The 17,933-nt window shown below is 38.6% G+C and overlaps 1 protein-coding gene across 4 annotated transcripts in view; it reads right to left on the bottom strand.

The window, feature by feature from the left end:
* Positions 1–17,933, bottom strand: part of FHOD3 (formin homology 2 domain containing 3) — a 374,768-nt gene that overhangs the window by 118,311 nt on the left and 238,524 nt on the right. For all 4 annotated transcript variants that reach the window (XM_053946675.1, XM_053946685.1, XM_053946696.1 and 1 more), the window contains exon 7: positions 6,317–6,428. In XM_053946675.1, the coding sequence (XP_053802650.1) occupies positions 6,317–6,428 (112 nt within the window). The remainder of the gene's footprint in view (positions 1–6,316; positions 6,429–17,933) is intronic.

Here is a 17,933-nt window from a genome sequence, read left to right as displayed (position 1 = left end):
CTGAGTTGCGCTGCATTAAGGTAAGGCAGGTTAACAAAACATTGTGGCAGAGAAACAGTTTTCTCAAATTACAGGCTATATGTCTTGGGGAAAAGAAATGATCAATGAGGGAAAAGATTTTTGCTGTGGCTGTTCCTCAAAATACTTTAATAGGAAACCTACCTACAGAAATTTCAGACATCATTTTCCACTAAGAAAGTTCAGAATTTGTGCTTTTAGTTATTTGCTTGATTTGCATGTTGATTTGAATTTGCATACTTCTCTGATACCTAAACCCTAATGGTTTAGTGAATCACTGTGCTAAAAACATCAGGCAAGCAACTCACCACCTACACTCAGCCTCTTGTGGGGAAGGTAGCTTGTAAAACTGTCCTATCTCACTTGACTAAATGGCAAGATGGCTGTATGTACCATATTTTATCTAGGAAAATTGAAATAAATAAAAAAAAGACTGCAATTCAGTGTTTTGTTTGGAGTAGAGTTAAAGGTGAGGAGGACTAAGCAGAGAGCTAACCTTAGGCTAGAGACACACTCAATTCAACTACACAATGTAACTGTGACAGTCTTTCAGTTTCAGAGGGAAACATGCAGAGTATTCCAACAGTCCACATCCCCTGAACACTATACAATAGATTAGAGTTTGAGTATAATCAGGCAGCAAAATGTAAATGTGCCATCACAGCCACCTCTCGCTGACTGATTGGTCACCCTAAGTCTAAACTCTGTATTACCCTGTAACAGCCCTTGCTTATAAAGATGATATCATATATGTACCCTGCTACACAGACATAAAATCTCTGCTAACCAAGGATCTGCATTTCCAAAGCAATGGCAGTGCACTGCATGGAAAAACCTGTCTAAAAGTTAATATGCAGACAGCAATATTCCTCCTTTTTTTTTCTCCCCCCTCAGACAGTCTCTGATCTTTACTACTTGGTCAGGGCTTTTTTATCTTAAGCAAAATCAAAGAAGGAAGGGGATTCACTCTCAGCTCTCCAGATGTATCTATATGCATTCTTAATTAAATACTAATTCACATACATGTCTGTAATGAAAATACACTAGACACCTCTTTACCAGATTCTCTATATTGCCAGACATTTTGTGCAGTATATGTTCAAAAGTCATGTGGAACAAATTCACTCAGCTTGCAAATGATATATGATCAGCAGGAATGATATTCTCACTATAAAAATGTTTTCCTGTGGTTTTCAGTGAAAAAAATAAAAAATGGAAGGAAATAGGAAAGAGAAACAAAATGGGGAAAGCATGTGACTCACAATGATGCCATTTGGAAAAACAGTGAGTTGATAACAACATAAAAACATAATTATTTAATCCACTGAATTTTTCAGTGAGAGTCCTTTGTTATTGCAGGCAGGTTCTACTCTTACTGGAACAATCCTGGTTTGTTTTCCACGCAGCATCCACATGGGATTTTTTTCCCTGACTGTCTCAAAAATTCTTCATTATCATAAAATAATAATTTCATGGTCACCTTGCTGTTTTCCTGCAAGGATTATATATAATATTCTTCTAGCAATGCTGCTATTTTATTTCAGAACACATTTTTTAAAAATACTGTTGATTGGACACACCTGCTAGTGAGGCAGCCCTGTAACAGCTCATCTATCTTTCAAAGGCTTTCTTTATGCTTCTTCTACTAAACTTCCAAAATCTAGGCTTAAATTCCAAATTCTTCATCTATTCCCTAACTGCAGTCAAGAGGAGGCAGTACTATCAATAACTTTGACAGAGCTATTCCTATTTGTATCGGGTTAAATCTTTCTTTCAAATGCTATTTCCCCCATTATGATCTCAATCTGAACAGCCAAAAAGTCAACGTGGAAATAGCTGTAAGGCCATCAATAGCTGTAAGGCCTTATTCTACTCAGGATAAGGCAGTTCTGCTGTGGAAGTTGCACCATGAGCTTACTGCTTTGCTGTCCTTGGGTTAATATTTTTGCATATATATAAAATGAGAATCTATAGTTTCCAACCTATGATCCATACAGCATGGGACATATGCAGATCCAGCTCAGCTCTCCCTTTCAGAGCTCCCCCTTCTAGAACCTGTGCAGTCCAGCATGCTTAAAGTGAAAAGAGACCTGTTCAGATTAAAATCATAATGAGGAAAATTGCATTTGAAAAGAAAGGTTTCATCTTGTACATACTGGAGTAGCTCTGCCAAAGTCATTGATAGTACTGCCTCCTCTTGATTCTAGTTAGGGAATAGGTGAATTTCCTCCTTCACCAGATTCTGATGTAGAAAAATGATGATATAGAAGAATGATGATATAGCAGCCTAGTGATTTTTCTGGGAGCAAATGGGGATGTTTCTAGGTTATGACTTTTATGCAAGACTCTGGGGCAAAATCAATGGGAGTGATGAAATAGGCTCAATGAAGTGAAACACCAGAGATTGAGTTTTGTGTGTTTTCCTGCCTCCCAATAAGTAAAATGAGAACTGCTTGACTGCCCTTTCAGGCCTTGTCACTTGGAAGAGCTCTTTATCACATCTATTCTGACAAGGAGGCTGCAGCCTCAACTCTGATGCTACTTGCAGTGTTACGAGTAACCATGCATGGTGTATAGACAAAGAACAATGAGGTTGCAACAATTAAGCTAATATTAAATTAATACAGTCTATTTTCTGAATAACTGCCCATTAAGTCCCAGTCTTTTCTCAGTTTCCTCTTTAAATGTTTTTACATATTTATTTGAATGCTTTTGATCATGTCATACACAAAACCCTGACACCACAACTACAAAAGATCTGCACAGTTTGTATAAACCATGAAATATCTTACACAAGGGCAGAACCTTGCATGAGAACTGCCACCAGCTTAGACAGTGTCTGTCTCCAGCAGCTGTAGGCTGAAAAGGTAGTAATACTTTTGGAAAGACCTTGACATCTTGTACTTCTGGCTATTTATATATGAATGAACTTAGATCTTTCCATTGTACCTACAGTACATGAGTTAATTTAGTGGAATCTAACTATGAATGAAATTGCAGGAAAAGCAAATAACAGATAATGAGAGCCATTTGGCTTTAATCTCTATCCTAAAATATTATTGTGATAAAGAAGCCCTAGACAGCAAACTGCAATGCCAGCTCCACTTCCACTTTGCAATCCAGTATGCTTAAACTGAAAAGAGACCAAATTCCTCTGGAGTTCTGAAACAAAAAGCATGGGAGAAGGGAGGAGCTAAATGGAAGTGCAAGTAGAAGCTAGTTCCTACATGACGAGGGCCATGTGATTATTTGTTTATGGTCTTCTTGTATCTCAGAGTAAAGCTGGTATTTCCATGGATCTCTGTACTCCAATTTGCATATGGATGTATTCACACATAGAAACCACAGATGGGATAGCTTTGAAACCAGGCTGAGTTAATATGGGGTTCTATAAGTTAATCATGTGTGGTACACATGTTGAAAAATTATGTCATATCTCATCACCTTGTATGTACATGAAACATCGAACTTTTATCAAAGCAGTGCTGAACTTAATTACATACCTGCAAGATTTATGACAATGGCTCAAGAAAAGGCATTTTCTTTCTTTCTTTCTGCTTTTTTTTTTCTCTTTTTCTGTTTTGTTTCATCAGTCATTAAACGCAGATACTTCTCATTTATAGGCCACTAATTTAAAATTATAAATTAAAACATAGCATATCCACATCTAAAAGTGAAGGGCTTTGACACTGTATCCCATAGCATTCTTCTGGAGAAAATGGCTGCTCATGGCTTGGGTGGGTGCACTGTTCACTGGGTAGAAAACTGACTGGATGGTTGGCCTAGAGAGTGGTAGTGTCTGGAGTTCAGTTCAGCTGGCAGATGATCACTCTTAGGGTTCCCCAGGGCTCAGTGTTGGGGTCACTCCTGTTTAATATTGTTATCCATGACCTGGATGAGGGCACTCAGGGCAGCCTCAGTCAGTTTGCAGGTGACACCAAGTTAGATGGGAGTGTTGATCTGCTGAAGAGCAACGAATCTCTTCAGAGGGATCTGGGCAGGGAGGATCAATGGTATGAGGCCAATTGTATGACGATTACCAAGGTCCTGGTACTTGGGTCACAACAGCCCTGTGCAGTGCTGGGGGCAGAGCAGCTGGAAAGCAGCTTGTCAGAAAAGGACCTGGGAGTGCTGGTCAACAGCAGCTGAACATGAGCCAGTATGTGTCCAAGAAGGCCAATGGCATCCTAGCCTGTGTCAAGAATAGCGTGGACAGCAGCACCAGGGAAGTTATTGTCTTTTTGTACTTGGCACTGGTGAGGCCTCATCTTGAATCATGTGTTCAGTTTTGGGCCCCTCACTGCAAGAAGGACATTGAGGTGCTGGAGCATGTCCAGAGAAAGGCAATGAAGATGGTGAAGGGTCTGGAGCACAAGCCTTATGAGGAGTGACGGCAGGAGCTGGGGTTCTTTAGCCTTGAGAAAAGGAGGCTCAGGGGAACCTTACTTCTCTCTACAACTCCTGAAAGGAGGCTGTAGCCAGGTGGGGGTTGTCTTTTTTTCCTGGTTAACAAGTGACAGGATGAGAGGAAATTACCCCAAGTTGCATCAAGAAAGGTTTAGGTTGGATATTAGGAAGAATTTTTTTCACCAAAAGGGTTATCAGGTTTTGGAACAGGCTGCCCAGGGAAGTGGTGGAGTCACCATCTCCAGAGGTATTTAAAAGACATGAAGATGTAGCACTGAGGGACATGGCTTAGTGATGAACTTGGCAGTGCTGTGTTAATGGCTTGACTCAATGGTCTTAAAAGTCTTTTCCAACCAAAATTACTCTGTAACTCTATTACGTTGATGACCTAAAAAGGGAACTAAATATAAAACCAGAAAAAAAAGATCTCTTAAGGAGTTAAGTACAACTACTTAATGAAAATAATTTTAAAAAATAGGAAGAAGGAAAAACTGGGTATTTGGGCTAAGTATTTGCAAGAGGTCATAAAATAATCTACCAAAGCACAGGTATGAGAATTCCTGTAAAACCCCTCATTATGCTCTTAACATATGCTCATCTAACTACATGCATCAGTTTTTTCAAGTCTTGTGTAGTTACTTAAGCAGTTTTATTACTTTGGGGCATGTAAATGATTGCCTAAGACTGCTCTACAGATACAGAAGGAAATACTTTGTTTCTCCTTTTTCTTTAATAATGACTTTACTAGCATGTTGGTAGATATAGAGCATTTTGAACTCATTGAGAATACCAGTGAGTTCAGAAAGATGATGAAATATTAAGAATGACTGAAAAAAGGAGTCATAGTGCTCACAGGTACATGAATACTATAATCATATTTATGCTTATGACATTATAAGATTTACTGCTTTTAATTCGAAACAGAAAGCCAACCCGCAGAATTTTCTGTTTTGAATTGCCCCTGCCTGCTTCCCTGCTATAAGACATAATTTGTTTTTTTTTCTTTTCAACCCATTCTGATAACTGAAAGCAAAATCTGGCTTCTTTTTCCTATTTCTGGCACCACCTTTCTCCCCAGCCCCCAACATTTTCTTGTTTCACTTTTACCATATCAAGTCTCTCAGACAAGTTGAGTATGGAGGCATTTGCTCCACAGAGTGAAGCTCGCTTTCAACTTCCATGTTTGAGACCACAACAATGGATATCCTAACCTCAAAAACTCTCCTTGAGGCAAAGAAATGTTTTGCATCAAGAAAGAATGCCCCAGGAGCTTAGTGATGGCTTTGTGGGAAGAACAAGAATTTTTTTTTTCTATTTATTTGTAAAAAATACAGTATACATATTCAAGTATTTTTCATGAGCCTGAAGGGTAACAGATTTCATAGTATAATATCTGCTCAAGGGCTTTATTTTAATGTAACAACAGATGGTTTCGCTTTTACTATAAAGCCTGTACTATTACTGACCTCGTCTTTCTCTTCAAAGGGATTACACTGATTAGATATCATTTTCTCTTCTAAATCAGAGTGCTGCTTCCCAGAAGGAAGTGGAAAGATGGTCTTGCCCAAAGGAGCCTCTGAGTCAGAAGGCGGGGTGGGAAGAGGAGGGGGGGGAGTTTACTTAGCATGTGATTGCAGGGAAAGGGCGATGACTGGCACCCCAGGAGGTAATCGAGTTCCTCAGTTTTCACTCTTCACTTTCCCATTATAATTAATTCTTCAAACAACCTAAGATTATACGGATACTTAAAAAATGCTTTTAAGAAATGAAGGGTATGTTGGACAAAGCAGGCATCAATGACAGCAACTCTAGAACCACTGAAAGCAGTGATGAAATGCTACCTTGATCTCAGCAGTGCTGGGATGTTTCAACCCCTCTTAAGGCTACTCACCTCTCTTTTCATCCACGGTCGATACTGCCTGGATCAAAAGCGGTGCGTTGGATTCTGTGTACTCCACAAAGACCAGCAGCAGCTTCAGTGCTGTCTTTACCACCAGGCGAAACTGGAAGAAAAGAGTGTGCCTTGTCATTCTCCAAACCACAGCTTTCCCAGATGTAGCAAATGACACCGGGCAAGAGGCAAGCCCAGCAGTCCACATCTGGTAGAAACACACAAACAGAAGAGATTAAGCTGTGACAGCACTGAAAAAATGAAAGGTAAACAGCTGGCTGAGAATTTCATTCACTGGACAGTGCTCTCCTAAGGAATCCCCAGTAGTCAGTGAATCCAAATGAAAGCTTAATACTGCCACAAATAGCAAAAGGGTGAACATCCCACCTCTGCATATCCCAAACATTGCTGCCCAAAGCTTGATGTACACAGAACTTACTGAGCTAACAAAGCATATATTTCTTTATTTCTCAACACATTTATTTCCTCTTTCTGCTCTGAGCCATTAATCCTGTCAAAATGCTGTATGATGGGATGATTTCCTCGTTATGCTTTCTTCTCTTCTTATAATGCTACTATTTAATTCCTAAATGAGTAAATAGATCGATCTTCACTATTATACACAACTTGGGAGGAAGTGTGTTTTATCTCCAACTATCCCACCCTGTCTCAAAATGTGTGATTTATTGGAACTGAGCATTCTGCCTGCAAGTTTTCAAACTCAAGTTTTTGTACATCCTTAGGAGTGGGTGTTCCTCAAAGACTCAGCATTGGTAAAATGGATCTACTAGAATTCAGTAGCCAAACTCTATAAATTTCACCAAAGAGCTCCCATTTCCAGAGAGGATCATTTGACTAAAAGAGCTGAGAAAGATTTTTTAGGGATAATCAAGTATGATTACTTGGCATGATCAGGTACGTGAAAAACCAACTCTACTTGAGGAGAGGATTTTTTAATAGGCAGGGTTCTACATGCTGAGAGGGATTTTACTGGGGGAATTGATACTGGTTCAAATTTGCTATACTTTCAATCTAAATAATGGATTATTATACAGTTTCTATCAATATTGACTAATTCCCATTTCCAAATTTTTTTCAAGTCCTCTTACAACTCTCCTAAGAAGCAAAAAATTATTAATAATTTCATAGATGTACACATGGTTGCAAGACAGTGACTGTGTCTACATTCTAAAAAACACTGCAAGTGCAACAGGCAAAGACTTGAGCTGCTGTGCTCACATAGCCACTCATGGAGATGTACTGGAGTTCCCTTGAAGGTAATGAGCTAAAATGCAGCTTGCTGCTGTTAACACACAGTTCAGTGTCAACAGTGATCCCAGCTATTTCCCTAGTTTCTTGGGGTTTACCCACTCATGCAGTATTGAGCCAGCAATGGCACTACTGGCAATGCAAAATATTCTCCTGTTGAATCTAGACTTCTTTCATGTTTTATGTGTTGTCAAATTGTTGAATTTTACAGCTGACAGCCAGGAAATCCCAGTGACAAACATGACCAGGTCCCTTAAGACCCTTGGATAGTCTCATTTGCAGCTGTACTGCTGCAGTGATACTTCATAGATACATGGGGTAGGCAAATTAAAGGAAATTGAAACCTGATAACACAACAAATCACTTCCCCACAACTGCACTATACATCTGTCTATTTGCCTGTCAGGCCAAGACAGGCTGGTCTGCAGTGGTAATTCTCTTAGGAATCAAGTTCAATTGTATAATAAACATACTAAAAGAATTTCTAAAAAGTCTCCACTTTTTTTGCAAAGTTACTTTGTAAACCGGAATTACACCAGATTACTATAAACTATTCTAGCATTAATGCAATTTCCAGATAACCATTTACATACTACCTACTAATCTGATTAAGGTTTTTTTCCTTAGAAAGGAAAGCTCATATATTATTTTTGATGGTTCTTAAAGCCTCAAGTCTTGGCCATGTGGTGACAATGGGATGAATTTACACCAAAGTGCTGCACGGCAAAGTTCCCATATGTCTCCATTTGACAGCAATCAGTGGGGGGCACACTAGGCTTAAGTCTGTTTTTGCAAATCTTTTTCTTCCAGGAAGAAGCACCTTTGGCAGTACCTTTGGTCAGATTGCTGCCTGCTGGCCATGGCAGCTGCTGCAGTAAGGTCCTGGTCCCTCTGCACCTGCCACGCTGCAAATCCTGTGAAGCCTCAGGGCAGCCCACTGCAGTCGCACCAGACCAAGGCCCAAGCAGCTGATTTCAGGTGCTTGTCTGCAGGCATCAGCTTCTTGTGTTTAACAAGCTAACAGATGGTTTTGTAAGGAATAAATGCCACTCAGAAGCTGTCCTGGAGAAAAGGAGCGATTTGGAAAGCTATGTTTTGCTTGCCATTTGATCCTAGAAGGACACTCTTAAGTTCAGTTCATCAAGCTGCAAATTTTCAGGGCTTATCCAGCTTCTCACAAAAGAGTCAATCAGCCCTGGAAGTGGAGGTGCTTTCCACTGAACATGCATACCATGGCTGCTTTCTTCTTGCACCAGCACAAACACTAGCTTTGAGAAAGCCTGCATTTAAAACAATGCTGTTTCCTGCTTAATAGAAAATGACATTTGGGACTCCTGTGGGCACCTTTAAGCCTGCCTGCTGCTTTGGACACTTTGAGCAAGGACAAAAACAAAACACTACAGTCCTAGGCTAAGCTGCACAATGCCTATACTGAGGACTTACCTAGCTACTCATGACCCATACAATCTTTGTGCTCATCCTGCAATGCTTTTCTAAACTGCATTAAACGTGCTTCTTGACAGGAGCAGGCAATCATTAAGCAGCTGCACTGCCCCTAGGAAACTGAAGTCTTCAGCCAGCCAAAGCCCCTCTGAGACATCTGATAGCCTGTCACACCCCGACACAAAAACAGTCCAGAGCCTGACATGCTCACACTAAAATCAGCTCTAATTACCCACCGTGCCACCAAGCAGTCTCTGAAAGGTTTGTTCAGGGATACCTGTTGGCAGGACCCATGTGAAGCACAGGGAATTTTTTTAATGCGGCCTCCTATATTATGTCCAATCTGTTAAATGTTCCCTTTGTGACCACCTGTGGGCCTGAAGTTCCCATTTGTGAGTAACTATTTGACTGCCAAAGTGGGAGATCCTCACAGCTTCCTGTGTGAGTTCTAAAATGTGTTTGCAGGACATACTTTTTCAATTAATTATATAGCTAGATTGCAAATAAAATAACGAAATCTCAAAATTGCGAGATTGCTATACAGGAAAAAACAGCAGCAGTTCACTGATTTTCTTATTTCCTTTTGTGAAGTCATGGGACTTTTTGCCAGTTACTATCATTTTATTTCACATGATTTACCCAGATGGCACAGCAATGGCAGCAATTGAAACAAGTTTATATTTCATTCCATGAGCAGGTGAATCACTAATAATCTGAATTGCTGTTAAAAACTTCATGAAAACTCTTAAGACTCTGGGATTTTTTTCTGGTACTCATTTACTATTGAAGAGGGGAACAACTGCTTTCTGAATCTGCTTTAATAGTCACAGTTTTGTTAAAACCCATAGGCCAATCACACTTCTACTCAAACAGGACTAGAAAGGCAACAAAAGAGGTAGACATGCTAGCTCAAAAAAAGTCCTGTATTCATCACTTTGCAATCATTGGTTGTTCTAATTAAATCAAAATATCCATTTAAATATTGCTGCTTAATTAAAAAAGAAGGCTCATTGAGGCAATATGTATACTTACTGGCTTGGTAAAATAATTTTTTAACAGTTCTGAGATTAAATCAGGATTCTTGAATAGCCAAACACTGAAGCATCTATTAAGCTAGAAAAGAAAGTTCATGTTGTGTTTTTGTATCATGTGCAAGCCAATTTATAGAAAGGAAATGATGTTAGCCTCTTCTGGCTAAAGATAAGAACAAGCCAGCAATGTAAAAGGAAGAAGAAAAATTATAAACCTTTTCCCTCTGACTTGCTTTACCTTATACAGTGCAGTTTGGCAATCCCTTTCCATTTTATCTCTTTATATTTAGACAATTACAGACTCAGACAGGGATACCACACAACAGGCTGCAAAACTCATGTCTCAAGGAAGAGCTTATCGCAGTTGTTAATCACTTGTCTGGAAAGGCTTTAACCTTTACAAGGAATGTTGTCACAAAGTTCATTGACTTAGAGACCAAAGCAATATTTGCAAAGCTCAGATTGAAACATTCAGGATTCAATTATTTTTCCTTTTAAAAAGGAAGAAAGTAAAAAGGAAATTGAATACAAATATTTTCCTTGGGGAGACGTAGCTACTTTGTATTTACGCTATTCAAATTTAAAGCAGAAATAGGCATTGAATTTTTAAATAAAGACTTACTACACCCAAATCCTCTGAAACCTAATCCAGAAGCAGACTTGGACTTACTGTAGGTCAAGTACTCATCCTTTTTGTAGGATACAGCCAGGCAGAGCTGCAGCTAAAGAAACACCCAGTGCAGCCAGTGTTCAGCCTGCCAGGGAGAGGTGCACAGGGAAGCCAGAGCTCTTCTTTCTCCTGGGGTGCAAAGATGCCCCCAATTTCAAATCTAGTGCTGCAGGAAGAGCCCATTGGCATCCCACCAGCACCTGCAATTGGACTCAATTTCATGTTTTGCAAGTGAATAAAATCACCTTCTGTGCACAAAAGGAGGAAAGATCTTCCTGGAATGGAAGGTTTTCTATGAATATTTAAATAAAATACATTATATATATAATATATATAATGTATTTATATAAAGCCACTATTTTCATAATAAGCAACAAATATATATAATAAATATTAATACGATATGGTAACATTATAATATATAATATTATTATAATATATTGTTTTCCTTTGTAATAATCAAGGAAAGGGAAATATAAATATTGAGCTTGAGAGACTCTCAGAGTAATAATTTAAGTTGGAATGGCCCTAATAAGATTTTCCTTCTTATCTTAGGTGAAAAAATCCAGATCCTTTCGTCATATAGCACATACTCTACCCCATCTCACCATCATGGTGATCCCCAGTGGACTTGCTCCAGTAGATAAATCTCATACTGAGGAGCCCAGCGCTGGACTCCTGAAGTCCTGATGCAGTTTTATCAGCACCAAAGAGGGAGAGGCACTTCCTTCAAGGCGCTGGCTACGCTCCCACCAGCCCAGCCTCAGATGCGTTTGGCCTTCGTTCACACAAGGGCACACTATTAACGCCTGCTCCAATTCATATTCTCTTATTCAGAATAAGTAGACAGAATCAAATGGTGTGATGCTAAAAGAAACACCTGTAATTTTCCCAGATTTTAAGAAGAGAAGGGGTAATGGCTTTAAGCTGAAAGAGACTTATATATTAGGAAAAATTCTTCACTGTGAGGGTGGTGATGCACTGAAACAGGTTGCCCAGAGAGGTTGTGGATGCTCCATTCCTGGAAGTTTTCAGGGCCAGGTTTGATGGGAATTTGAGTAAACTGGTCTAGTGGAAGTAAGCCCAGTGGCAGAGGGATTGGAACTATGTGATCTTTAAGGTTCCTTCCAACCTAAACCATTCTATCGTGTGATTCGATGACATCCCATGATTTTTTAATTAATATTAATTTTTCTGAAATCTCTGCAACAATGTCATTTCAGTATTTCACATACTATCTGCCTGTATTTATGTAAAAGAGTGTCTCCACTGCATCCAACATCTTAGTGAACCTTTCCCACATCTGCACTGCAGAAAGCCAACCAAGAGCTCCAGCACTGAGTACACAAGCAGGAAGAGCCACCTCTGATGTGGTGACTGGAGATCAGCTGACTCAGAAGCATGCAGGGCTGGCTAAACATTGGAAAGAGCCTTAACACCTACAGCAAGAGCTTTGGAAATATGTTGCATGGAGTGCTTACATAACCCAGACAAAATCGGGGCTTGGGGTGCCAAATAAGCAAGGGGAAAGACATTAGGGGGTAAAACATTTGAAGCTCCCCAATACTAGAATTTGCAAGTGTCTTACAGAATATAGAAACAACCCAAATTCTTTCGAGTCTCTCTCTTGTGCAAAACTGACATTTGAGGTCAGTCACTTCACTCCAAAAACTGGTGACAAGTACATTTAGTAATTCAGCTCCTTTTTATTAATAGTTCCTGAAGGCAGGAATGATCACAAAAATGAGATCCTTCTGTGTCACCTAAGCCAAAAACTTCCAATCAGCCTTATTTTCCATCAGAACTTTAAAGATTAAAGTTTAAAGCAGCATCTTTAAAGATGGAAAATTTAGAAATTCAAATGGCCTACAGAATACCAAACAAAACTTTGTAAATGAGTGTAATCTTCCTTTACCAGAAGGAATAAAGAATTCATATGTGCTGGGGCCCTAAAAGCTGCCTGATGGACCCCAATGAACATGTGCCAATTCCTCCACTTTCTTTTCAGAGACGCAGCATCTGCCCAAGTCACAGGGTGTGCATGGCACAGGGAGGATCACAAAACTGGGATGCAACAGTTAAATACAGTGTGCAACAAAGCATGTGAACAACCCCCATTCTAGGTACTGGATATGGTGAACACCTAGGCATTTTATATCATTAGGGATTTAACGATTAAACAATCTATGTTTCTGTGGGCTGGTGTACCAATAGAACAAATAAGAATGCATGTGATGCCATACCTATATTTTAAGCAATGACATTTTAATAAGTTTTCTATTAAACAAGGCCAGATTGCATTTAATTATTCAGCCATTTTTGTTCAAATCTTCAAAGAGGGATGCTTAAATAAGGCAAATGAACTGTTGTTAAGGGCTTTGCAAGCACAGGACTGAAGCTGTGAAAGGAATTAGATTGAGTTGAAGACCCCTATAAGCTTAGATGCAAGATGTTCCAAAATCATCAGTTAAACAACAGTCTTTTTATTCTGAATATTCCTTTAAGTTTTTTTCCTCCACAGAATGTGTAATGCTAGGCATGGCAGAGAAATACATGCATTTACTATTCTGAAAATGAAATTTCTCAGTACTTTGCAAACATACTGGGTAATGATTACCTGTTCTGTGCACTGTTACATATGTGGTGTGTATCCGTCATTTATCTGTGGTGAGACTTCTAACATGAAGAGAAATAAGGTCATTAAAATGAAATTCATCTGGCCTACCAACAAAACACAGGGATGAGCAAATAGTGATTAGTGAATGGCCAACAAGAAAAAAAAAAAGGCCCATGCCTGGAAATTACTATGTATACCATCAATCATGGTCCAGAAGAGGAAGGGGGAAATAGAAAAAACATTTGTATACAGAAATAGGCAACTCATAAAACAAATCAAAGCATACTGCAGGTCAAAGTGGCACTCAGATGAATACATGCAGTTCTGATGGGAGCTTTGAAAGAATATGTTTGGGGTAGAAATCAGCCCTGTGTTAAGTCATTTCTAATGAACTACCGATGTAGCTATGTTTCTCTTGCAGCAATTGCCACATCAGACAGACATTGTATGAATAAACCTAAGGCTGCAGTGTTTGCAACAAGACATGAGATGCTACAGGGTTTTTTTGAGCATTTCCCTCTCCTCTTTTGGAATACAAATGACAATCTTGAAGAGGTGGGGAAGTGATTTTCTGCTCCCATGAACCAGTCTAAAATAATGACTTTTTTTTTTTTTTTTAATGACGGAATGAATGAAAGACCATTCACAGCTCTCCAGGACAACACACAAAGTGAGAGCAATCTCATTGTGCTTTTCCCCCCTACAACCAGACCAATCCCCCCAGTGTCTCCCACAAGGACTGTTTATTGTGTAAAAATAATATGTAATTATTGAGCTAGAAAGGAGGACAGGGTAGGACTTGGAGATTATAGGACATAAAAGGATTAAACTTCTTTACCCTCAGGTGACTTCTGAGCTGGTGTCCTTGCACCTTTGTCAGGGGCCCAACCACAGGCCTATTAGGTGTTACATAGTTTTAAATGCCTTTCTATTTGGCTTTTTCAGATATTGCTGAAACAAAACGGTTTGGTTTCAATTAAAGTTTTAGTTTTTTCCATTGCAAAACACAAACCAAAAACATCTCACTGGAAATTTGCCATCAGCCTGTGTCCAGACCAGAAATGATGCTTCTCTTGTAAAGATTTACACTCAGATTTAATTTTCTTTCTCTCTTCAAATAGTACAGTTTCATTGTATCATCTGTTGATTCTTTTTTTAACCGTTCCCAAACACTGGTATCTTTTAGGACTCCAGGAAAATAAACACTATTAGTACCTCTAGCATTGTTTTCTCTGTCTGGGTAAAGATTGTGATTGAATTATCTTAAATAAGGTATAAAACACTTAGCTTGAGAGAAACCACAGTAACATGAGAACCAATTTCTGGTTAAACTCATGCTTGTGTGTAATGTGCTATCAAACATGATAAGGAACAGACCTCTTTATTCTCTTTTTGTCTTCTACAAACATGTACCTTATTTATGTCTAGCCCCAGTTTTCTAGCATTTTCCTCTTATGGATCATAGAGTAAAATTGTCTAGTAAAGTCTATTCCTTTCATTAGATAGCAAAATCTTCATTGGGTACATACTAAACCAGCTTTATGCAAAATGAATACCAACAATATATTATGATATACATAATGTCATTCTAACACAACTTAGCATCTGGAAACATACTGCCTGACTAGGCCATGTTGTGGTAGTTCCTGCAAATCCATGACCCTAAAGTCTGTAAGTCACAGTCAAACGTGAAAGGTCTTTAGGAATTAGTCATATGTCTATTAAATAAAATGTGTGCTTCTGATCAGCAGAATAAATTAAAAATAACCTTGTTTCTCTTGACCACTACCCTGATGATCTGTTCAGCAATGGATCCAATAATGAGATTTCATATTTTGGTAACAGTAAAGTAAGTAGATAATAAGATTTGAAGCAATGCAGCATCATAATTCCATATTAGAAATGAGTTTGCAAACTGAAATGGATCACAAGAATAGGGTTTGTGTGCCTGCATAGGGGAACTATGATTAAGGCCATTTGGCATGTCTTTTTTTTTTTCTTTTTTTTTTTTTTCTTTTTTCTTTTTACATGCTGAGCTTTCCCACCAGCCCCCTAAATTGATGTATGATTTTAGCCTTGAACTGTGCAGTCCTCAACAGATGGTCATTGGGCTGAACCTCTGGCAACCGGAAAAGTTTGAGAGATTGGCAGTTTCAGCAACTTCTTTTCCTTGGGCAGGGCCAAGTTGATATTTCCTTAATTGTGTTACAAAAAAAAAAAAAAAAAACAAGGAAGAGGAAAAGAGTTTTTATGAACTTAATTGCAGATAGGACTTTATCTTCACTCCCTGTTCTGAAATCCCTTTCATATCACACTCCTTTAGCTTTTGTTATACTGCTGAATGACATCTTGGTTTGAAAAAACATCAAATGCAATACAAAGTCACCTTACTCAAGACAAAAGGCAATTAATTTTAAAGAGGGAAGGGATTCAATAACCTATTACTAAGGTATCTCATGCAAAGCACGTAAGGATCTGAAAGTCATCTACATTTAATCAAGTCATGCAACAAGTCTGTGATGCATGCTGTGATTGATCATATTTTATGTACAGAAAAGCTGATGTACTGTGCATTTAAAAGGCAAACAGAAGATCTAACATTGCATCTTATTTCTTCTTTTAAGCCTCCAAGTAAATATGTGACTAATGTGTGTTTTCAGAAATATTTTAAATTCCGAATTAAGTCTTTATATTTAAGATCAAACTACTACTGTGTCATTTTCTTGAGTGACTAGAAATTATGTAGAAGGAAGTTCACTTGCTCCACATCAATTTTCCATAGCAAACTACCTTCTTCCAAGACCCACTCCCTATCATCTGATTCATATAGCTGGTGACCAGAAATTTCCTCATGACAGCAGCAGAGAGGGCTTCACAAGCTTCAGTATGTTTGATGTGGGAACAGTGTACAAAGCAGAATATCAAAACTCTAATGTCTTCAGGACATTAATTTTCCTCCTGGCCAATGCAGAGTGTCTCAAGTTGAGCTCAGAGGTCACCCTGTCCCTGATTGTGAAAGCCATAACCAATAAAATGAATGAATTACAGAGGAAAACCGAGAAATAACAGAACTATTAGAGTACCTTCTCTTGGAGTCTCTTAAAAATTTAAACCCACTGAAACACACAACAGCCATGAGGAGCACAGTATTTTCACCCTTGTTTCCTTAGGCAGCTGTGCTGTCCCTCCCACTGCCTACTTCTGGACTCCTTCCTGTAACTCTGGCATCTATCTGCCCACTGCACTGTCATACTTGACAGTAATGGAGCTACTGTCATTGAGTTGAAAAAGGCATTACAAAAGATTCCAAGTCAGCAATCTCATAAGAGAAAAGAAAGTTTCCAGTCATTTTGAAAGGACACAGCTAGAAAATTAGTCCGCAGTCCTCAGCCTTCCAGCAGCCATGCTCCAGGCTGCCATTTGCACAAAAGACAGCAGGCATGGAACACATGGCAGGAGTGAGCCACTAAGAGCATGTGGGATGGCAAGGACAAAGCAAGGAAGAAGGAAAACAAAGATAACAAATTGCTTCATTAGTTCTACTGCTTATGAAACAACTTGCTAGAGTTAGTGGCCTTGGAAATGTCCTGTTTAAATAATATCAAGGTTGAGTTCAAGGACCCTAGGGGAAAAAAGTATTTGAGTTTTCAAGTACAGTGGAAAACTACTCTATTATTATTCTGTGGTTTTCTGCACGTGAAATTTGTTCTTTCAACAGTTTCATTTAAATGTACTCATAATAAATACCCAAACTATGCCTGTGTTTAAATAACTTCACCTGAAAACAACTGTAAGTTTAATGGTATGGTTAGCAGTCCTTTCCTGACACTGTACAATCTTATAGATGACATTTCAACAGCAAAAACACAAAATCATAACCACCTATGAATAAAGTGTGTGGAAATGGTTGAAGATAGCATGTCAACAAAGACTCCAAATTATAAAATATTACCTATTGCAACATCTTTCTTAAGCAATTCATTGTTAATTCTTTTTAAGCATCCTAAAAAGCAAATGCTAGTGGTTTGAACTACTAAAATTATGAAACTGTTGAAAGAACAAATATCACACACTAAACCATGGGACAAACCCACCACAAATTCTTCTTGAAAGAATATGTAATAAAGTAAAACTAGAGAAAGGATATATATATATATATATATATACTCCACTTATTACTATAATGATAAAAGCACTATTTTTTTCACTATACATATAGACTGCAGATTTTTCTCTATTCTCAAACTTCTGAGTATTATCAGGCATAAAAAGTAATTCAGAAACAGAGGTTTGACTGCAAAACCAGACACACTTACTTACCTTTGGACAACTTTCCAAATAAAATTAATGAATAAAGATACTTTCTGGGGGACGTGTGAACATAACAGAAGTGGTCATAGTCCTCCAGCAATCATCTGTTTGTCTGTCTCAAATCTGGAAGAGGATGCTATCCTCAAATCCAGTTTTCATTATCAGTCTCGTATAGATGCTTTTTTTTTTTTTTTTTGTAAATTCAAAAAACTTCATGATAAAAACAAAAATGTAATAGACCAGACATTTCCAGGTTCCCACATGGTGGGTTTCTGA

This window comes from Vidua chalybeata, chromosome 1 (assembly GCF_026979565.1).
Source record: "Vidua chalybeata isolate OUT-0048 chromosome 1, bVidCha1 merged haplotype, whole genome shotgun sequence".
In the NCBI taxonomy this organism is placed as follows: domain Eukaryota; kingdom Metazoa; phylum Chordata; class Aves; order Passeriformes; family Viduidae; genus Vidua; species Vidua chalybeata.
This window is presented reverse-complemented; position numbering and strand designations above follow the sequence as displayed.